This window comes from Ostrinia nubilalis, chromosome 24, assembly GCF_963855985.1.
Source record: "Ostrinia nubilalis chromosome 24, ilOstNubi1.1, whole genome shotgun sequence".
NCBI classification, from domain to species: Eukaryota; Metazoa; Arthropoda; class Insecta; order Lepidoptera; family Crambidae; genus Ostrinia; species Ostrinia nubilalis.
The window spans coordinates 5805475-5830380 of NC_087111.1; the positions used below are offsets into that span (position 1 = coordinate 5805475).

The 24906-nt window shown below is 34.9% G+C and overlaps 1 protein-coding gene across 1 annotated transcript in view; it reads right to left on the minus strand.

Annotated features, from left to right (window-relative positions):
* The window catches only part of LOC135083925 (T-cell leukemia homeobox protein 2-like), a 40849-nt gene extending 16749 nt beyond the window's left edge, over window positions 1-24100 (minus strand). The window contains exons 1-2 of the mRNA XM_063978682.1: window positions 23334-24100; window positions 5995-6223 (exon numbers count right to left, since the gene is read on the minus strand). Of these exons, the coding sequence (XP_063834752.1) occupies window positions 5995-6223; window positions 23334-23883 (779 nt within the window). The 5' untranslated portion in view covers window positions 23884-24100. The remainder of the gene's footprint in view (window positions 1-5994; window positions 6224-23333) is intronic.
* Window positions 24101-24906: the final 806 nt, after the last annotated feature.

A 24906-nucleotide genomic window follows, 5' to 3' on the forward strand; every position in this document is an offset into this window, starting at 1 on the left:
TAGTGGCTGGCTTGTATTGGGTCCACGATTGGCTCCAAGAACCAACTATAGTATCAAAGTTTGCACCAAACATTGGGTCCAGTATCTTTTGCACCCTATATTGGATGGCTAGTGGCTGGCTTGTATTGGGTCCACGATTGGCTTCAAGATCCAACTATAGTATCAAAGTTTGCACCAAACATTGGGTCCAGTATCTTTTGCACCCTATATTGGATGGCTAGTGGCTGGCTTGTATTGGGTCCACGATTGGCTTCAAGATCCAACTATAGTATCAAAGTTTGCACCAAACATTGGGTCCAGTATCATTTGCACCCTAACTCACTCTGGTCAAAAATCTCAAAAATAAGGAATTTAGTTAGCATATTACATACTTATCTTCGTTGTATGCCACACACAGGTTATCACTAGGCGACTAGGTAAAATAAAAAGACAATAAGTTTGTAAGTACACGATTTTAGTGGTTAATAAAATCAAATAGTCACATTTTGAGTTGCAATCGCGAACTTAGCTTTCAGAGCAAGGCTTTATTCGTACAGACGAAAGCACTTCAAGCTGAACACTGAGGCATCTTAAGTAGTTGTAAATGCTATTTTACAGCAAAAATATTATTCTGATGTGGTGCACCTACGAAGAAAATTAACACAATAATATCATTTTACCAGTGAACATGCATTACGCGCGGACCAAATATGGCGGTAACGTATGCCGAATGCAGAAACAAGAAACTATCGCGTAAAGTTATCGCCTGCGGATCAAATCTATAGCGAAGGAGGTTTTAGGGGTCCGTATTAAATTAGAGAAACTATAAATCACAATAGAATGTTGCTGAAAATTACACTTTTTATTTATTGGTAGTGCCTGAAAGTAAATAAATGATTGATTTGATTTGAGTCATATAGTTAAAGCATTTAAAATTATGAATTTTGTCTGTTTTCAAGAACTAGATTAACTGAAAACTGTATTTTGACTATTTAAATACTTGTCTGTGACTACATATTTTTCTATAAGTTTTCTTATGTTAGCGATTTGTAGAGAAACAAAGAAAAGCCAGAATTGCATCAAGATAACTTATTTCTGTTAAGAAAACATTTATTTCATCTAAGTATTTAAGTTTTAGGACCTATTGAATTTATTGTTAGGAGTTTTCCACAATGATTTCTAGTAATTTTGATTTGACCTACCGCACTTTGGCATAGCCCGCTTCTCCCTTGACCACCTAAGTTTTTTTTTTTTTCAAAAACAAAAGGCAGTGGCATGGCGCCGCGCGTATCGAGCACGCGTTATCGGCTCCGAACACAAACAACGGTTGTCCATTAGACGGTAATCGGCGATGCCACCAGCCAGCATTGTCTCGCGGTTTTCAATTTAGAATGTTGTTTTGTGTGCTTTATGCCTTTGCCTTTGATACTGGCAATATTCGCTGGAGTTTCGATGAGTAAATGTAATTATTCTAAATTCAAATTCTAGATTTGAGTTTGAATCTGGCAACTGGTTATATTCGGTGTTGAAGTTTCGATGAGTAGAATTATTCTAAATTCAAATTCTAGGTTTTGAGGTGTGAAGCGAGTCCGTGGTAGCTGCTTATTATCTTATAATTAACTTTAAAAAAAAAATAAAACAGACTTCAAATGCGTGAACACAAAAAAAAACTAAAAATTAAAAAAAAGTTCTACCCTTGGGGGTAGGGTTGCCAACTATACTGTTTTGAACAGTATTATACTGTTTTTCACTAAATTATACTTTTTACTGTTGAACAAAAATAAAGTATACAAAATACTGTTTTCAGCTAGCATCACTAGTATCCATAGATATTTTTAAAAGTAAATGCCCAACACCACATTTAAGTACGCGTTGTAGAGCTATACTGTTTGTTTTTTTTTTAATACTGTCTGTTTTCCTTCTCCGACCTCTGATATACTTTATATTTTGAAAGAAAAGTTGGCAACCCTACTTGGGGGTGAAATATTTTCTTCAAATTCGCATGAAACCACCCTTTTGATAATACCTATTCAACAAAAAAAAATCGTTCAAATTGGTTCATAATCGGCGGAGATATTGCGTATAAAAAAGTTCATCCCCAATTTTCCACCCTTGGGGGTGAAATATTTTCTTCAAATTCGCATGAAACCATCCTTTTGATAATACCTATTCAACAAAAAATAATCGTTCAAATTGATTTATAATCGGCGGAGATATTGCGTATAAAAAAGTTCATCCCCAATTTTCCACCATTGGGGGTTGTTTTTTCTATTATTAAATTTAAATGGGACCACCCTTGAGGTATCCCAACTAATATTATAAATGCGAAAGTAACTCTGTCTGTCTGTCTGTCTGTTACGCTTTCCCGCTTAAACCTCGCAACCGATTTTGATGAAATTTGGCATAGAGATAGTTTGAGTCCCGGGAAAGAACATAGGATAGTTTTTATCCCGGTTTTTGAAACAGGGACGCGCGCGATAAAGTTTTTCTGTGACAGACAAAATTCCACGCGGGCGAAGCCGCGGGCGGAAAGCTAGTTACCTATATGCCGAAAAAAGATTTGTTCAAATCGGTTCATAATTGGCGGAGTTATCGCGTAACAAACATAGAAAAAAAAACATACGGGTCGAATTGAGAACCTCCTCCTTTTTTGAAGTCGGTTGAAAATGTGATGTTATTTTTACAATACAAAACACACTGTTTTTTTCTTGCTATCACTAACTTATCATTAAGTAAATTATCATTAAGTAATTTTATCAACTACATTATGGTTAAGATGTGATGTCACATCTAGTACGTGGTGATTTTGTATGAATTATATTTTCCAGCGCCATTTTTTGTAAAGCTTAGAATTGATCTTAAGCTTTTAGCTTTGGACTGAATATTCGATGATTAGTAGCTCATCTTGATTTGAAATAAACCATAACCTTGCAAAATCTTTATTCATTGGATTTTGCAAGGTTTATGGTTAATATCAACCCAAAATAACTTATTAAGTGCTAGTTAGAATTCAGTGCTTATCAGAGAAGTCCGATCCCCATCATGTTGTAAGTATAATAAATGAATCATTATAAAACATCACTTTGAATATAAAATGCCTTTTAAGAAATGTTAAAAGGCCATAAAAAACAAACACATAGCAGATAGGCAAATTATTTGTTATCCGCTTTTATAGACCAGTTTAAATTTATTGACCTCGTGCCACAGTGTAAGGTGGGTCAGTAGCATGGGTTTGTGAGAAACTTGAGAATATTGTGAAGTTGAGAAAAATATATTTGATCAATAAATAATTAAATTATAGCGGCGTCGTGTGCAGGAGCGCTTAAGATAGAAGAAAAATGTCTTTGTATCAAAATATTGTTTTAAAGATAGGTAGGTAAATCTAAAATAATATTTCAATTAAAATCTGCTAAAAAATAATTATAATGCAACTTTTGCACTTTGTTATACCTAAACTATTCGAATGCGTAAAATAATTTAATTATAAAATCTATGTAAATAAACTAAGGAAGGATCAAACGGCATAGCTATAAGTTTTTGCATGGCATAAAAAAACTCTGTCAATGGTTTCAGATTCGGTGTTACTGTTCCTCATTTACTAAACTGTGGTTATGTTTCCGAACTAGCTCAAATGCTTGTTGCTTTAAAATTCATTTGGCTCCGTTTAAAAGCATTCGGAACACGTGTCGATTGATTGAACTGTTTTAATTAATTTCCATGTTGATTACATTGATTTGTTGCGAAACTGACAAATGTTGTATTTGGAAATTATTTTTTTAAGTATTAGTTAAGATCCACTTAAGATACATTTGAATTGAACCGATTTATTTAAGTAGTTCATGTTAAAAAGCTACATTGGGACGAGCTGAGCTTTCTAAACGCATAATAATAAGTAAATGTGACTACAATATTATCTCTTACTTCTTTCTTCCTTCTATTGACTTTTTTATTTCAAATATTCTTTCATTCGGACTATTATAACAATAATAGTGTGGCAACAAAAATATTTAGCCTGCTATTTTTTCTTTAAAATCACCCTTATTCTTTTTCTTCTTCGTCGCTACACTCTTGCCAGAGTGGTCGTGGTCGTCACACCCTCCTTTATACCATCACCCATATAGCAAGTAAGTATATGAAGCGTGCTTAGCAAAATATGCTGTCGCGACATACATAAACTTAATCAACTCCTATGATATCTTAAACACGCAGACACGATTTCAGGCACAACACAGCCTGCTTTATGACTGTAATTAAAAGATCCCCACTTTACACTATCAGTACCTCAAGTACTACTTAAGTTTTATAATACAATGCTATTAAGTATCGATAAGGACTAAAATTGAAAGACCCCTGTCAGGAAAGTTCTGCTTCATAATGTGAGGTCTATTAGTTTTGGTTATCAGGGCTAAGAACCAAGATTAGAGACCTGTAGCTTTACCAAAGTTTACAGTACACCAAAGCTAGCGAGTGTGTAAAAACATTTATGAAGATTTTAGTTCTTGAAAGTAACCGCTAGGGGTGCTGTACAAAATACATTTCTTCGAGTTTATAGTGTGCTCGATAGTGACTGCGTAAAAAAGTCATGAAATGTATGACAGATTGATGCACCCCTAGCGGTATCTTTCAAAAACTAAATCTTCAGAGATTTTTTGACACACTCGCTAGCGATCTTATGGTAAGCACACTGGTCATTTTTATGCAGTCGCTAGCGAGCACGCTATAGTCATGGTTATCACACAGTACTCTCTTGAAGGAGTCTTGTATTTAAAGGTCTTCTTTAACTGGTGGTTTATAAAGTGAGTTTATCTTAATGACGACATGAAAGCTAGGACTGACGCCCTCGCATTTGAGGTAATTATAGGCATTTTGTAGGGAGATTTATTGCAATTGATATTTACGAGAAAGATACTGCTTTATTAAACTTTACTGGCGATGTTGTAAGCTATCTATAAAGTTTCTTAAGCTATTTGTATGTTTAACTTGTGAATGCGAGTTTGTAAGGAAAACATTCATTAACTTTCAGAAGCTCTTTAAGGCAATGGGCTTTTTTGGCTCTTTTGCTTTGAGCTTTGAGACAATATGTAGGTAGGCCGATGGTGAAAAGAAGCAGCGCAAGAAACTCAGTTACTATTTTCAGTCTCATTTTCAAAATTTTACGTTTTTGCAGACGTCGAAGTAAAATTTTTGCTCCATTCCTGGGGTGTGGAGTCATAAGAATGGTCAGAGATGACAAGAGAGAAATATGAAAACATCAGGCCTCCCCAATCTGTCTAGCCAGCGTGGAGAATAGTTCAAATCCTCAATTTGCCTAGGAACATATAATACCCGCGACTTCGTACGGGTGGATCCCGTTTTACCCTCTTAGGGGTGGAGTTTCGTAAAATCAGTTCTTATCCGTTAGCACTTGTAGTTTCTGAAATTTCGTGATGTGTGATTGAGTCAGTCAGCCAATCAGTCAGTGACCTTTCACTTTTATAAATATAGATTTCTACAGCGGATACTAAATTAGGCCTGGTTTCCACCAGAACGGAGAGGGGAAGAGAGGAGATATGTTATGACCAATCAGATTTCGTTATTTCCACATCTCTCCCCTTAGCTTCGGTTCAAAAATCTGATTGGTTTTTCAAAGCACGACTTAAATCTTGTCTCTCCTCTTCTCCACCTTGATGGAAACCAAGCCTTAATCTTCGCTGTAGAAATATCTTCCAAATGAATAAGTAGGTAGTTATTCAAATTGAGCATTATTGAACTATTCTCCACCCTGGCTAGACAGATTGGGGAGGCTTGATGTTTGCATATTTCTCTTTTGTCATCTCTTACCATTCTTATGACTCCCCACCCCAGCAAAAAGTTTACTTCGGCGTCTACAAAAATGTTAAATTTGAAAATGAGACTGAAAATAATAACTTGCGCTGCTTCTTTTCATCATTGTCTGGTACCGGGCTTAATGAGCTGACGATCATGATGACATTTGTAAGATTGACAAATCAAAAGAGGTTAAAGTCAAATTCTTACCTCCACTTCGTCCTTCGATTCTGGAACCATGTCTTCACCTGCGCGTCCGTCATCTTCAAGGTCTTCGCCAAGGACGCTCTCTCAGCCGACGCCAGGTACTTCTGCTTGTGGAACCGCTTCTCCAGCTCGGCTATCTGCAGCCTGGTGAAGGAGGTCCGAGGTTTCTTCCGCTTAGGAGGCGTTCGGTTCTGGTACGGGTGCCCGATCCGCCTCGTGATGGGGAATGATGCTGGAATGTAACGGTTTGGGTTTAGTTATTTGTTATTTGATGCCATATTCATTGGTAAATAGGTGATGTTAATGTCATAAGACATTCCCTGCCAATTATTTTTTAAGATAGTACCTACTTTTCAACCGACTTCAAAAAAGGAGGAGGTTCTCAATTCGACCCGTATGTTTTTTTTTTTTTTTCTATGTTTGTTACGCGATAACTCCGCCAATTATGAACCGATTTGAACAAATCTTTTTTCGGCGTATAGGTAATACCTCAAGGGTGGTCCCATTTAAATTTAATAATAGAAAAAACAACCCCCAAGGGTGGAAAATTGGGGATGAACTTTTTTATACGCAATATCTCCGCCGATTATAAATCAATTTGAACGATTATTTTTTTGTTGAATAGGTATTATCAAAAGGGTGGTTTCATGCGAATTTGAAGAAAATATTTCACCCCCAAGGGTGGAAAATTGGGGATGAACTTTTTTATACGCAATATTTTTAATTTTTAGTATTTTTTTGTGTTCACGCATTTGAAGTCGGTTTTATTTTTTTAAAAAGTTAATTATTGAGCAAAGTTTTTTACGATAAAGAAAAACTGGAACGAATATTCTTGAATTTGTTTATGTGAACTTAGAAGCCGTGAAGTTCAGAAATTAATAAAAATATTTATTTTATCTTTGAAAATTCAAATTCACAGCAAAATACCTACATATTGCTTTGAATAATTTGCGAATATTACCACAGAATAATAATAAGATATTACTGAGATTTGAATAGTAATGCTCTATCTAGTCTAGTAATGAATTTTGTTACCAATTAGGCGATGCTTTGTTACTACGAGTATTTGCCAGAAAAGTCGTTTACAAAGAATAAAACGATAGTGAATAGGTATAGACAGTACAATCGTAAGAATTCATTTCTTCAAATGGGACATAATGCTAACTCAATTCAAATACTTAGTTATTACTACAGAAACGGTTCACAATCTACAGTTTTATCTAAAAACAATCACAGCAATAACATAACTATTATCCCACAGTATTTGCATATTATCTTAATAATTGAAATCACGACTATGGGCAATATACGAGAATGGCTAAAAGTTATGAATACATAAATAAAAATCCCATCAAACATACACTTTTGTAAATTACGGCGTATTACGCGGTAATAATCAAGGTTTTCAAAATTACGAATTACACGATGATTACAGCTGAACCTGTTTTAGTTTTGATGGCGGCCATATTTGGGCGACCGCAAAGCAAAATCGTGATTATAATTCAGGTTTTCGTTGTGTGTAATTCCATTCAAATTATGATTCAGTTGCATTTTATTTTGGGACATCAAAAGCTTATTGAACTTCATGACACACAAAAGATGTAGGATGGGAAACATTACTTATTAATAAATCAATATTTCTTCAGTTTTCAGCCGGATTTATATTACTATGCATGCTATGATACAGTTTTATCGACCATTTTAGACGTCACAGTTATGAATGGGCATTATGGTAAATCGATGAAATACCGCGATAAATGTATCGTGTTTATCATGGCTTGTATCAAAGCCTACAGATCATTACTGATTGCAAGCAGAAAATCATCTTGAGATCACTTCAGTCATCAGATTTAAATCTTAATTACAATGTTGCTAAAATACATGCGCGACTTATGTAGGTAAATTGATATTAAAATATGAAAACTAATTTATTTCTAAGTTGGTCGCTCTAATCGTTAATACAGATTGATAGAAAATTGCTTTACTTGTAGAGTTCTTAATATGTTCAATATTATCTTAAATCTCATTCTAACTGCATTACTAAGCTGTCTCCTCAAAATTACATCCAAAATGGCCGCGATTATGCTTTTTAAAATTCGAAACTCAATTACGTTCGTTTAAACGCAGCGCTCTGATTGGTCCTCGCTGTAATGGCCAGTGTTTATCGTAAAGGTGCATTCTCACTGCACATTATTCGTTCGCGAGCATTTAAAATCAAGTGGTTTGAGCTCGCCAGGGATACAAGTTGTAAGAGGTGCAAGGTATGAAGTAAATAAAAATGTATGAACTAAGTATTCATTCAGAACTTACAATATTACAGGCAAGTATAAAGAAATATTTCTTCAATTCATACATTTTTATTCACTATCCGTATCAATAACTTATTTTTTAATCGACACAATCAGATGACAAGTGATTATACAATGTGTTGTGAATTGTAGTAAATATAAGTTCGTTGTAGGTACGTGTAAGTATGTTCTACAATCTTTGCCGAACATTATTCTACGAATCCACGCGAACACTCTAGTGTAGACGCACCATTACAGATCGATTTGTATTAAATAACCCGTGAGATGGGATCATGTCGTTAACTATAAATACTGTTCATGTCGACATCACATCAGCCTATACAAATTTGATGCAAAATCGCTCCTATTACAAACCACATAAGATACTAGAGTTGAGCTTGATTTGCTATCTGTATTAAAGTCGATTTGAAATTCATAATCGACATAATGGTAAATGCCAGTTTATTCGCTGCGGTAATTCCGAATATATTACAAATTCATTTTAAACTCCTCGAGCGTGAAATTTTATAATGTATCCGACATTATTCATTATTATGCTAAAAAGGATGGTTTTGATTTGATGATGTTGATGGTAGATGACATTGAACGATGAAACTGATTGTCAATGGGATATTTAGTAATGTACGGATGACGGCACATCAAGTTTAACTAAGTTGCTTCTTATGTGATTGTAATAGGTGATATTTTGCCACAAAAATGCTGTGTGCTTGTATCTATTAATTTCAATTCAATTAGTTTTTTTTTCAGGGCACTTAAAAATTCGTCCCAAATATAGCTTACCCTATCACCACTTCAGGACAACATATACGCTGGTTAGGTACTTAGAAGATAGAAGATTTTCTCACCCAACCTTTTCTTTGCGGTCTAGGAGTTACTTACTTACTAGTTACTACTTAAACAAACGTTTTCGGGTTCAAATCATAATGAGGAGCGATGTCGTTTCTGTTTTTAAAATACGAACCATTCCAGGCCAATAAAAAAAAATATTCAAAAAAGGAACAAAAACATTCCTTCAAACCTTTTTACCCGCGGTAGGTTTCACAACCCATATTCTAAATTCAAATTACGAATTCGACTCTTCCATTTTTGTTTTCAAATGTGGAAGGAACCACATTAAACGGCGCGCTCCGATTGGCTGAAGGCGTAATGGTTGGTTCACGTGACCACAAATTGCTACAATTGTAAGGGCGTACAGTCTAACGCGAAAGTTGATGACCGTTTGTGACCTTTAAGAACATGGCTGCAAAGTTAAATTTTCCTGAAACCTCTGCATTAGACTGTACACTGGTATGTTTAAGACGGCTGTTAGAAGCTTTTCAACGTTATAAGTCCCACGTAATTGGTTTTTGATCGTGACGTAAATGGTTTTCTTATGTTGATGTAGTTTTGATATGTATCTTTACATTAAATCTATTCAAGGCATGTCGAGTTGAACTTTTTAATCATTGAATAAGTATTGAACATAAGGTTCTGAAGATCTACAATAGAAAAAACTTCCAAACGTAATAAATAAAATTATTTATTATTAGAGACCGTTAAATCTCTCGTAGCACCGTAGCTCGTAGCAAAGAAATTGACTCCATACATTAGATTTGAACGAATCAGTAACATTTTAATTTTTTTTACCGATTCCCAACAAGAGTAATAAAATTATATCCAGGAAAAGATACAATATTTTTTTTATATTATGTAGTAAAAAAAAACTTATTAGGTTCACAGGAAATCAAAACCTACACGCATCTCGAAATAAAAATGACACACAAAAACATCCTACATCCACAAAAACTACCTACATAAAACAAAACCGATTAGTTATGTAGTACCCGTATATTTTGCGAGCACTTGTGTTCTGTCACACAGCATCACGGCGAAAAGGGTGCCTTAACCAGATTCCGCGGGCATAATCTAGTTACGCACTTATGAATCATGAGCTTTACATCCAAGAAACCCTACACGCAATTTCCATCCTATTATCTTACCCATAAAGTTGAAAACAGGTTCCCTCCGAAAACGAAACTGAAATTCAGCAAAAAAGCCAAGTCTTTATGTCGACGCAAGAAGGCTCAAATTGAAACGAAAGTCTGGCACGCACAAATTATATAAAGACGTACGTGTAAGTTATGGGTGAACGTTTTAAAAAAATGGATATGCCATTCTTTGGATGCGAATGGAAAATGTGAAATATGATTTAATTCTGGGTGTTTGTGTGTGTATAACTTTTATTGTTTATTTTATTATTATGTAAGGACGCAGATGAGGTATTTTAATACAGAAGTATTGTACGAATAGCAAGCAACTGAATACTTCACTTATTGGATGAGTCAGTATTAAGGAAAAAGATAAATACAGTAAAAAAATTTGCTTTGTATCGCTCTGTTGCAGAACAGTCTGTTTAAGATAACAAAAGTGTTTTTACTAAATAACTCATTATAAAGAAGATAAGCTCATATATAATTTATACAGACTTAAAACGGCTATAAATAAGGAAAAACTCCTATAAAATTATCCAAGATTGTAAAAATAATTTAAGCGCCTTTTTCATTACCCCTAATTTACAACTCGGACCAATTAACCCTAAGATAATCGCGAAGAAAAATTAACAAACAAATTCATATTGAAGGGTTAGCCGTCTCCGGTGTAATCCCGCTTATGATATTATGCTTGGGGTTGAGTTCACCCCTTTTGGTTACCTCAGTCCGCAGAGGGAATCACAATTTATATCTTTATCATAATGTTTTTGAAACGTTTTAGGGTTATTTCTTATTTTCATGACCGATTAAATGGTATGGACGAAGGCTTATCAAGCTAAACACAATGGCATCTTATGCAGTGTTAATAAATACGATTTTTCTACAAATATTAAGTTATCCGATTTACTGTCAACTAATACGAGTACCTAAAGGTGTCTAAGACATTTTCAAATGATTTCTTTTTTATATAACACATAGGATATAGTTGGAGCATCCATATCAACCCATATTTCACACAGTGGTGCGACGATGTATTTTTTTAAGATGCCAAAATTCTTTCAAACAAGGGGGATAAAATATACAAAATAATAAATAGTTCACGCGTATCCCGCACAGTGTTGCGAGGCGTGAAACGCGTTTCCTTATCAACTTTATTCAAAATTCTTGCAGACAAGGGCGATAAAATATACAAAACAAATAGTTCACGCACAACCCGCACAGTGGTGCGAGGCGTGAGGCGCGGACAAATTCGCGATCCCGCGTGATGGAGCGGACGCCTCAAATCCCACGTGACAGCCCAATTAGACGTCACGCATTCGTCTTCTCGTCCTTACTTTTTCAGAGGGGCGGATTTGGCCCGAGTGGAGCTGAGTTGAAGCATTGTGCACGCTCACTTTACTAAATTATAATCTCGGGCCATTTAAATATTGTGTAGGCTGTAGAGTAATAAGAAATAGGTACATGGAGTTATAATTTTGTATTTCATAGGCAAATATTTATCAGTCTAAGAATAAGTAGGTATTAATAATCTATCAGAATCACGTTTTCAGTCTGCTTAATGAAATGATAATTGATAAGTTGTGTTAACTATCAACATTTCATAGAAGAACAAAAAATCATTTTATAACCCCTTTCACAATGTTTTATATGTAGGTATCATAGTTTTATAAACTATTCATCATCATCATCATCATCATTTTCAGCCATAGGACGTCCACTGCTGAACATAGGCCTCCCCCAATGATTTCCACAATGGCCGGTTTATATAATAAACTGTTGCTATGCTATGTTCTTAAAGAGGCATGTTAATACAGTTTTGACTCACACCTACATTAATCAAACTGTGATTCTTTCATTAACTGTAAACGCACTGCAACAATGCACAATCACAAAATTTATCGCAGCTCCACAATCAATAAAGTAGGCACAGACAGTCAACATTTTTCAATTACACAGTGGGGCGGCACGAAAAAATAAACGGACAAAATCTCATATATATTTCACGCAACACGCGAGTACCAATTCCCACTAGTTACACCAACGAACGGGAATCGGGTAACAGCCGATGCTCATGGAAAATTCACCGGCTGAAAGCGGGATGCAATCGGGAGCCGGGTTTAGGATGCATTTTGCTCCGGACAAAGGCCTTTATGACGCCGAGCTTTTAGTCCTGTTGCTTTGCAGAACACGAGTGTTTCAAGCCTATGTGGCTCCTTTGTACATGTTCAATGTAGTTTTTAAAGCGTAAAGCGTCTCGTGTATAAAATGATGAGGTGAAGCAAATAAAAAGGAAATACGGCCAAATATTATTTGAATATCTTTTCATAATGCCTAAAATGTATCTAAAGGAACAAAATTAATGTATTTACGAAAAAATAGCTATTTTAACAAATACAATAAAAACCTTTCACGAAATATTCTTTTGTCATTGAATTATACGAGTATAAGGATCTATCGATTATTTTATCACATGCATTTTCAAACGCTTGTGACCACTTCTATAAATGAAACGATAAAATATTATTATGATATATGTCTAAGTTTCAATTATCATTTTCATAAAATGACAGCACTATCAAATATTCAATTAAGAAATCAACACAACACTATCGATTTGCATACTGTATTCAATTATATGCTATAAAATTAAGAGTGATCGACATCGATGTAACTTTGAATAGATTGCAACTGTTACATTAGTGTTCTCATTCACCCATAGAATAAAACAATGACTGATTGTTATGCAAACGCATTTATTTTTTGTTTGGTATATCTTTGCAATGGTATGATTATGGCCGAAATAATTTACGAAATTGACATTTAATAGTTCAATTGGATTACAATTTTTAAGACACTTCAAAGCTCCTTCGTAATAAAATTGTGTTTCAAAATAATAAGAATTTTACTTTCTATATGATTGTATGCTTATTAGTTAGTGGGTTAGTCCCAACGGCCCCGGTGGATCTGCCCCGTCAACGGGGTGGATGGGAAAAAGTGTTTCAACGACCCCGGTAGTCATAGTCTTAGCGTTCAACGGGGTGGATGGAACACATCAAGTGTCAACCACCCCGGTATATCGTTTAACGGGGCGGATGGATCAAATCAAGTTTCAACCACCCCGGTATTTCACTAAACGTGACGGATGACACAGATCTAAAAGGTTCCACCTCGGTATTGCATACCGAAAATGAAACCTGTTAATAAAATAAAAAATAATAATATGTAAATAATAATCAGTTTTAATTAGTTTTATTTAACAGTCACTGTTTAAAAAATCTTCAGCATAAAAGTAAGTTTAATTGTCACAAAATATTATGGTCATAAACCTATAGATTACTTTTAGAATCACAGATGCGCATTGCATTAATCAGTCAATATTAATAACACTCTAATAGTCTAATGTGATAAAAAGTAACTCTAAAACTCCTCACTAACAAATAATAACAAGGAAATCTAAAATTTTACAAAATATAATTATTATTTAAGAATCACAGATACATAGTTACATTAATCAGGTGTTGATTAACAATAGTACTTAAACTTCTAATTAAATAAATCATTAATAACGAAAAAAAGTATTCTAAAATTGACATAAAAATATCACGGTAACAAATTATGATTATTAGTTTTAGAATCACAGATGCGCAATTACATTTATCAGTCAATAAACACTTTAATGTTATTAAAAAAGTAACTCTTAAACTACTACTAACAAATAATAACAACAAAAAAAAACTAAAATTATTCCAGAATATAATAATAATTATTACTTAGAATCACAGAAGTCAAAGTCAAAGTCAAAATTTCTTTATTTGTTTAGACTAATAAATAGTTCTTACAAATCGTCATTTTGCTCTTAAGGAGCCTCTACATGACGTCTCATAATCTTTTTACCCTACCAGCGCTTCGAGACCAACATTTGGCAAGTGCTGAGAAGAAGCGCCGCAACAAACTCAGTCACCACTGTCTGCCGGTTAATATAAATAAATAGAAATAGCAGTAGTAGGTTCATTCGATTCAGGAGCAGTTCACTGAATTTACCATGCATTCTTGTATGGTGTATCTTATAAGAATGGGTATACAAAATTGCGTGGTATATTAAACAAGGTAGTGACGTGCTAATATCTAGACTTACATATTAAAATACAAGTAGAAATGACTCGCATACATAAATTTGAATAACTTGGATTGACCAGTCCCCGAAAGCAGCGCCTGTTCACAGACATGACGAGTGAACCAGCCATCGCTTCACTCGAACATATTAGAGGGAACGTAACGACGACGAAGAGACGTAGTTACCTACATTAATCAGTTGTTGATTAACACTAGCGCTTAAACTATTATCTAATTAAATAAATCATTAACAACAAAAGAATAATTTGTAAAATTGACACAAAATATAATTGTAAAAAAAATATGATTATTATTTCTACATGGTGTTAGGTAAATGGGTATATGAGCCGACACTAGCCCATGATAACATGGGCATATAAATGGTATGGTGAAATTAGAAAATTGATATCTTCATTTTAATTATTTTAATTTTCATACAAATCGCATTTTATAAAATTAACGTCTCTGTGATTCTAAAGTAATAATTATTATGTTCTGTAATAATTTTAGATTTTTTTTGTTGTTATTATTTGTTAGTAGTAGTTTAAGAGTTACTTTTTTAATAACATTAAAGTGTTTATTGACTGATAAATGTAATTGCGCATCTGTGATTCTAAAACTAATAATCATAATTTGTTACCGTGATATTTTTATGTCAATTTTAGAATACTTTTTTTCGTTATTAATGATTTATTTAATTAGAAGTTTAAGTACTATTGTTAATCAACCAACACCTGATTAATGTAACTATGTATCTGTGATTCTTAAATAATAATTATATTTTGTAAAATTTTAGATTTCCTTGTTATTATTTGTTAGTGAGGAGTTTTAGAGTTACTTTTTATCACATTAGACTATTAGAGTGTTATTAATATTGACTGATTAATGCAATTGCGCATCTGTGATTCTAAAAGTAATCTATAGGTTTATGACCATAATATTTTGTGACAATTAAACTTACTTTTATGCTGAAGATTTTTTAAACAGTGACTGTTAAATAAAACTAATTAAAACTGATTATTATATACATATTATTATTTTTTATTTTATTAACAGGTTTCATTTTCGGTATGCAATACCGAGGTGGAACCTTTTAGATCTGTGTCATCCGTCACGTTTAGTGAAATACCGGGGTGGTTGAAACTTGATTTGATCCATCCGCCCCGTTAAACGATATACCGGGGTGGTTGACACTTGATGTGTTCCATCCACCCCGTTGAACGCTAAGACTATGACTACCGGGGTCGTTGAAACACTTTTTCCCATCCACCCCGTTGACGGGGCAGATCCACCGGGGCCGTTGGGACTAACCCTTATTAGTTAAATGAGCAAGTAGATCATTTACTTACTATATACATTTTATTTTAGTTTAAGTAGATCATTGTCTTGAAATGTGATTACTATTTATTACCTTCGTTCAGTAAAATTATCCAGTTACCTATTTCAAGAATTTAATAAAACTTACTGCTTGTAAAGCGCTGAGCTTATCTCCTAAATTGGGTTCATGTCTTTACTCTCATTTATTTCTGAAACTGTTCAAACAAATTAAAAAGCAGTCAAATCAAAACTTCCCTAATAGGAAGCGAAACAGGCACGCAAAGGAAATTCCTGTAAAACTAGTTAATTGCGTCCGTGAGACGTTCCCGCTATTATCCGCACGAGGTCTCATTTTGCTCAAACAATTTTGTCCCCCGCTGTCAACGGGCCCACTGTGCGGGTTACGTGAGCTAATTGCGGACAATCTCGCTGGAATGCCACGAAATTGGTTTCAAGCGATGATATTATAAACGTTTATGGTGTGAGGGCACGGCCTTGTTGGCGTTTTGATATTTTCAAAAGAACAACTTGCTTTACAGTATAATAAAGAGCATAATATTGCTCTTTATTCTACTGTAACTGTATTTGTTTAGATAGTGCTTCTTCTCAGCTCTTGCTTAATGTTTGTCTCGAAGCGCTAGGATAGCAAGATCATAACAAAGCTTTGAAAGCAAGATTGAAAAGTCTGAAAGGATTACTAATCCACTAAAATGTATTTTTTTTTATGTGACAGGAGGCAAACGAACAATATAAATTTTTGGTTATATTTCTTTTTACTAGTTAACTTTAATCTAAGGGAAAATCGACAAGAGTAAGGTTGGTAATAAAATAAGCACAGCGGCTGTTGCCGCTCCAAGCTTGATTTCCTATTTAGTTGTAATATTAGCCAATTAAAGAAAGATTACAATTACAAAAAAAAACTAACATACACCAGCAGTCTCCATTCAATATCGCTTAACATTTACCCGAATCTTCTAATCTTTCTAACGCGCCGATGTAAATTGCTATATAATATTTTACTGGGCCAATTCTGTCTCCTGCCCCTCCGGCCATATATTTACACTTTTGAAATATGGCTCCTTTTATAGCCTCTCACGTTATGGATTGGCGATAAAGCGTATTTAGGCCTTTTTATGTGGCCCCGGCGTGGTTATGACAGTTCGACGTATCGGAAAATAAAACAGACATTTTTGTAATAAGATACTTTGGTAGATGGAAGATGGAAATTGAGGTGCAAAATTGTTTTTATTTTGCCCAGATGTTAGTTGATGCGGCCCTCTGTGCATGTATATGAGTTATATGACTATTACCTAGGCGCTATTTTCCTAATTCATAAAATAGTGAATCGCTCTACATTTCTTAACTAAATTAACTTTTATACTATGTATGGAAGCCGACATCTTATATATCAAAACTAACAAGAGAGATTTTTCAATCAAATATTTTTTATAATACAAATCCTACTGATAATGTAAATTTGCAAGTTTGTGATAATGGCTGGATGGATAATTTATTTTTCCGTGTCAAGTGTCATTCTTAATACTTACGAAAAACTGAATTACACGCGGGCGAAGCCATGGGCAGAAACTAGTAGTCTAGTCTGTCAATACCAATAACTGTACCTAAGTTAATATCCATTTTAACTACACAAGCTTAGCTTTAAATACAGTTTCCCACATATACAGCAATAAAACATTAAACTAATCATTTAATCCAAACATTTGTAGCAACGGCGATATCAAATTTAATCATGCACACCAATCAAGGTTCGTAAAATTAATGATTAAATAATTACGTGTCGTTAAGTGTGTAATTATTTCATTTAAGTATTTATGAACCTGCAGGGTATATTACGGAATTAAATCGTTATTGGACGTGTTTGAAGTCGTATGGAAGTTTTAATAAAATAAAAGTAAGTAATAGCATTTGTTCAGGAGCCAATAGAAATCTAATATTATTTTATGCATTTTAAAAAAATATTTTTTGAAAAGTATTCTTTAAAAGGTGTGAAATCTGAATGATCAGTATCTACTACAATTTCTTAGTTATTGTTCACTAGCTTTCCGCCCGCGGCTTCGCCCGTGTGGAATTTTGTCTGTCACGGAAAAACTTTATCACGTGCGTTCCTGTTTCAAAAATCGGGATAAAAACTATCCTATGTCCTTTCCCGGGACTCAAACTATCTCTATGCCAAATTTCATAAAAATCGGTTCAGTGGTTTAGGCGTGAAAGAGAGACAGACAGACAGACAGAGTTACTTTCGCATTTATAATATTAGTATAGATTTTCATAGTTAAATAGAATAAAATACGTACAAAATTATAACAAAACCGAAATAAAAGTTAGCATGTTGTTAATCAATTACCTACGTAGAGTCACCGCAGTCTACATCAATTTATCAGGCGATAGTTTGGCAGGTGAGTATGATAAATCGGCCGATGCCAAATCGTAATGTGCGTACTTTCAAACATGATCATTGTTCAGACTGATTAACAGCCCGATTAAACTATATTCCGACAAAAACTCATAAAACTCATTTAGTTTTTGCAAGTAGGCTTTTAAAAAGCACTTTTACACGTCCCAGTATTAACCCTACCACTGCTTCGGGGCAATAAATGGGCCAGTGCTCAGAAGAAGCAGCGCAAAAAACTCAGTTACTGTTGTCAGCCTCTTTTTCAAGGGTTTACAGTTTTTAAAATATGACATAGTCATAAATATTGATGCGAGCTAGGCTGTTAAAGGCAGTTAAGTTATGCTTAACGTCAAGTCAAAATTAATGTACCTACTCGTAACATAATTTCATCCAGACATTTACTAAATTACAAAAAAAAATGTTAAGAATATGTAAGGCTATAAGAAGCAGCCAATTACATATCCACCTAAAAGGCTATCCTTAACCATCCAATCTAACGGAATAAAACACGCGAAAGGGGAGGTCGGGGTGTAATTTCACACATGGAGATGGTTACGACCCCTGAGCATATCATCGCATATTGGGCCACGTCAAATTTTCATAACCGCCCGGGATATACCTGGAAGGGTGAGCTGGGGTATTATGGAACGTGTATCGCTGAAAAACGAGAAAGCTCTAATAAATAAGGTTGATTTTCGCGTAATTTGACGACGATTGAAAAATTGAAGTTTGCATGGTACCGGTGAGGGTGTATTGGGTACAGTATCGATGATTTCGCGGCGTGAACGGCTATGGGGTTTGTAAGCCGTTAAGTGTACGGGGTACTATGGTGTTTATTTGTTGTGACAGCATGATATAATTTTAAGTTCACGTAGAGGCAGTAGGTATTTTAATATTTTACATTAAAATGTGTCTTACAGTTGTACTAGTTTGGAGATCCGAACTTTTACTCATTTATAGTGACTACCATTATAATTTTCTTACGTTACCAACTTTAATAAATTCATCAGTGTTGTTATTAAGTACTTTCCTACCTTATTTCAACATAGCTCTTCATTTCCTCTTATTCAATATTTACCAATAAATTATTTACGCTACAATAACTGAATAGAATTCATTATGCATCAAAAATATTCAGATTATGTAAAATGTTAAAAGTGTATACCTACCCATGTTCGCATAATAAATATATTTGATTTGATTTAAACATATTTTTTGAATTCTTACAGAAATTTCAGTGAATCACTTTTATATTTTTCATAATGAATTAAAATTTTAAGGATCGAAAACATCATTCTATTGTTTTTAGATTTAGATTAGGATGAAACCTCTGCTTCCCAACACTAAACAAAAACAACTAAAGTCAAACATCCCTGTCACAAACTCTTAATCCCAAAACAAACTATTATACAGCCTTAAGCTGCAATTACAGCCTATTAATTACTAATGACGTCATTACAGTGGCGTCAGCGGCGAGATCACAGCCGATGGCTTTACAGCGGTGGTAAATTCCACCATAATTGAATTGTATGGTTAGCTGGCTCGGCCGGAGGAATTAAGACATTCGCAATTATTTTAAGTTTGATTTGTTAATTAAAATGTAATTAAATTTAGTGTTTTTGCAAAATTATCGGGTTTATGGCGAATTTTAATTATGGCTATTAATGTAACTTGTAAAATTTGTTATTTAGTTTTATTTATCTGTAACTTAAACCTTTTAACACCGCCTAATCTAATTCTGCTTGGTTCAAAGGTTGACTGAAAGAGTATACCATAATAATATGACATTAAGGCTGGGTTGCATCATCTTACTTTAACCTTGACAAACGTCAAAAATCTGTCAATCTCTATACAAAAAACACCGGTTATCATTAAAGTTACGGTCAAAGTTAGGTGGTGGAACTCAGCCTTAGTCTACCTTGACTGTTGCAATTTCGAAAATACTTCGTTACGTGAAGCGACTTCGAAATTAAATCTGTCAGGAATTACTACATCTAGGTCCTCTTTGTTCTAGTATAAACAAAATATAGCCCTAGACAATCGCATTTGACCTAAATCCCGGTTCACAGCATTCATTAAGCAGCAATAAGCTTTATTATGGAGTTAGAGGCACGATTGGAGTGACTGTCATTAAATCATTACAGAATACAGACGGCGAGATGAGTCATTCGAAAGGTAAGGTCAAAGAATTGAGGAAGGACGAACTGATTTTAGGTGGTTTGTCATCACTCATCAAGCGCGAATAAAGTTACTTTATGTTTGAAGTAGTTTAGTGGTGTTTAAGTAGGTATTACTATTACAAATTTACAATAATTAAATTGTTAACTGAGAATCAAAACAGGCGAATTACTATTTATTATAAACTACAGGCAGTAAAGGTCAATTTTAATCCCAGTAGAAATAAAAATTAGAGAAATTTATAAAATATTGTATTTCTCTTGTTTTTGAGCCCTGTCTAATTAAATATCACTCGAGTCCCAAAGGAATTTACTTTATCTGATTAGGGAGACTTAAGAATATGATACGTATAAAAATGTAAAAAAATATTTTAACATTACATTAATTAAAGTATCATACTCGTAAGTAATCATAATATTGTATCTACTTTCTTGGTTGTCATTAACAGACCAATAAAGCTGACTAAAACCTACTCGCATTTAATTTTGTCCTCATTTCATATTACTAAGTATGAAACTTAAAGTAAGCGTGGGACGTCCACCTACAAGGTGGACCGACGACATCGTAAAGGTAGCAGGGAAGCGCTGGATGCAGGCCGCTACCAATCGATCAACGTGGAAAGCATTAGGGGAGGCCTATGTTCAGCAGTGGACGTCCTATGGCTGACATGATGAAGTATGAAAATACGTTGTTTAATTTTCACACCCTAACTTTTATCCCAATTTGAACTTTCAAGATATTATTCAAAATTGTATGCACTTGAAAGTTTTTCATAAAGCCTGATGTTTTTAAACCTTTTGTCTTATTAATTGGCAAATTGCGCAGTTACGAAAATTTTTATGACATTTATTTACGCTCCAACGAATCAACAATGACGTAACTGAAACTCCGCCGTTAACCCAACCGTTTGAGACCAATAGACAAGGTAATAGCTATGGTCTATCTTTTTTGTTTATGGTCTTTGCTGTAATGGCGGCCGCTTCCGCTTCTGAACCATTAGCAACCGCAGATTTTTACCTAACCCGCTTCGAGTTCAATTATAGACAATTTGTTGAAGTAATTCTTTCGAAATTTCACGAAATGTGAAAGCTTTGGATGAATCAAAATATTAATTATTTTCTGAAGTGAGTTCCTAAGAGAATATTAATTTAAACTCGCTTAACGACTAGGGCAGACGCTAGTAGAACCTATAGCCATAAAAAGTAATTAAAAGAAAATTTAAAAAAATGTCTTTACTGAACAAAATTGTGGAAAACCTTGGGGGAGGCCTTTGTCCAGCAGTGGACGTCATTTGGCTGAAACGAACGAACAAAAATGTGTCAACTCATATTTTCTGCATTTCCTAAATGATGTTTATTTTTAATTTTAAGGAATTATCTTAACATACTTCAAACAGAATTCAAATGACAAACTTTAATATTTATTATTATTTATTATAATAACCCATCGGTAAAAAACAAAGTGTAAAGCAAACGCACAAAAAAGGATGATGACTGCAAAAAAAAGACTCGCGTGTCCGAGAGTGAAGATTGCGCAAAAAACGAGCTGTCAAATTATTGGCGGCAAACGCAAGGGTTTTTTCACGTCACCACTTAAGTATTTCCGACGCGGTGTTCCAGAGACTATTGTCTCAATTATAGAGCGGACATCCGCGCTTCCTCTCTGTCGGTGGTCGCAAAAAATCAGGCAAAAAATTGGGGCTGTTGATCTAAGGTGATGCCAATTGGTCTTAATTTGTTATTTTGATGGATTGTTGTTTAATTGGGTTTGTTGTAAGATAGAGCGAAAGATTAACAGAAGCTGTGTAAAATAATTTGTAGAACTTTTAAATTTAGTTAGTCTTAGGCTTACTAGGTCAAGAAAGTAAATTGAAATTCTTGCAAGGTTGATAGATAGTTTTTTGTTTAATCTCATTTTTAATTGTTGTTAAAAATATAATAACTTAAAACCAATAGAAATTGTTTTGTATGTTGCGTAATTGGAGTCACAATACAAAACAAACACAAAATCCATCCTCACAAAAACGTATATCTCCAAGCAGCCCTATTCGAGATGTCCCCAACAATTAAAGATTGCGTGCGATGACACACCCCACCAACTATTCCTTCGCTCTCTCCAAAAAAAAAACCAAATAGTGCGCCGAGGCGAGATTGGAGGCGCCTTTGTCGCGCCACCGTAATTTGTTGCCGACGGGGGCCAGTTTTTTGTGTTGACATAAAATTGGACAACGATACTTTTTTGTTTTTCTTTTATTTTTACGTACGTTTTCAATTGCCAGTTTGTGTTTGGTTTAATTGTATTTTTCAAGGTATAAAACTATTTTTCATTATTTAGGAAATTATGTTACTTGTTAAGCAGTTTAACAAAATGTTTTTTAATAATTACATAAAACACTTTGATTACGATTTTTTCAACTGTGTTCTTTCTCACCTTTTATTGTTCTTTTTCATCAGCCTGTCTTATGTGATTCATGTATCTGAATAATGTAGTATGTAGTAAAACAAACACAAAGTTATTTTTACCCCCTCTATTTGTAGCACGCTACTCGAACACAATTTGTCACCACAACGTCACCGCCCATCTACCCTAAGTACCCACTTGACATATTTTTAATGATCCCTAATGACCACCCCTTGTTACAACGTGGAAAATTGTTCAATACTGTACCTACGCAGTAGCTAACATTAATTTTATTTCTAGGTAGGGGATAGATGATGATACTTTAGACAAGTTTTTTAAGGAAGACACAAGAACGGCAGCGGAACATTTGAAAAACTAACTTTTTATTCAATCAAACTTTTGATGTAATCATCAGTGAAAATGACGTTTAATCGGTTTCATTGAATCTGTCAAGTTTTTATTTTAGACGGTCATACGTAACGTAACGTAAGTCGTTATTTTGCGTATAGATACAGAACTAAACGTTATGCGGTCATGGGTTCGAATCCCACTCAATTGGAAATTTATGAAATACTATTTTCATTTTAAAAAAATGTAATAATGATTTTAAAAGCATAAGTGTAGGTACTCTGCTTAACTTACCATTCAGTCTGTCCTTCACAACTTGGTGAGCAAAAGCCGCAGCCGCTGCCTGCCGCATGGGGTCCAGCGCCACTCCCCAGGCTCCCAGCGCTCCCAGGGCCCTGTGAGCCGGTACTCGCACCACGCCAGGGTTATTCGAAAACCCATAACCACCTCCCAAACCAAGCCCTGGCCTCAACAACAACCCAGAGTTAGGGTATAACCCATGAGCATGTGAAAAGTTCAAAGGCAAATTTGAGTCCTTCCCATCGTCTTTTGCACTCTCAGATTCAGTGTCCTGATCACTACGGTCATCACTCTCTCCCGAATGCCGGCGTTTATCTATCTCTTCGAACTGTTTACCTAACAATCGAGATATACTAAAAGGCAGATTTACTCTCGGCTGCGTATCAGTCATGTGGTCGCTGGGTGAATCACGGTATCTGTCGTGGTAGCTGTGTTCTGAATCACGGTCTTCGGACCCGACACTTCGATCGCATTGTCCCGATAGCCGACTGTCGGAGTCAACGTTGATCTCCTCCTGATCATCATCAGAATGCACCGATGACATATTTGATAACGTTATTGTATTTTTGTTAAAAACACTGGCACTCTGTAATAACACTATTTATTTTTTACAAGTGTCGAACATTTTACTTAACACTCAATTTTTTAAAAATATTGTTTGAATTTTAATTCAGAACGCAAATGGAACTCGCGGTTCTTATTCGAAAAAGCTCCGATTCGCGCTCTACGCTCGACCGCCCGCGACCGAATCGTTACACACAATATCGGACCAAACGAGCCAATCAGCAGCGCCCCCACCGTTTTTCGAAATTCGAACGCGATAGTTTGACCGCACAAACGCCTCAACTATGCCCGTTGAGTGGAACAGTTTCCAACAAAAGCTTAATACGATTTCCAAACATAAAAACTCGTTTGGAGTCACTAACTTAAACGAGACGATTCACTCCGTCTCTTTCACTGTACGTCTCGCTTCAATTGAGTCCCCCCATGTCCCGTAGCCTTTAAATTGTGAACCTTATTGCAGGGTATCGTAAAATGTATAATTGAGTGACAAACAGAAGCAGTTGGCACATTTTTAGCAGCATTGTAACAAGGTAAACATACTCGCTATCATTTGTTGAAAAGAGACTGCTACACTCTACCGCTAGTGGCACGCGCTCAAGTAAGAAAGAGATGAATATATTTTTGTCTGAGGGCGTGGCCTTTTGTCTTGTAACGCGCCGTTTAAATCCAGTTATGGCCTGACAAATGGTGTACATATTAAGGGGGGCAATGTTAGGAAACTATTTTTGAATCTTTTAAGACAGTTAAATTATTTACGTTCGGCGGTCGACCGAGCTCCTCCATAGTAGACAATGCACTTTATAATAAAATAGATCCCAAGTTTCATGTTATGGCCATAGATAAGTGGGGATAATGTATTGTTGAAGATAGCTACTTTATGGTATTGGGTTTGACATTTGGAGTGGTAAAGGGTGTTAGATTATGGTTTTGTACGATAAAGCCGGTGGGAAGGCAATAGGCTTTACATTAATGGTGTCTACAATCAAATTTGGTGTGACAGAGG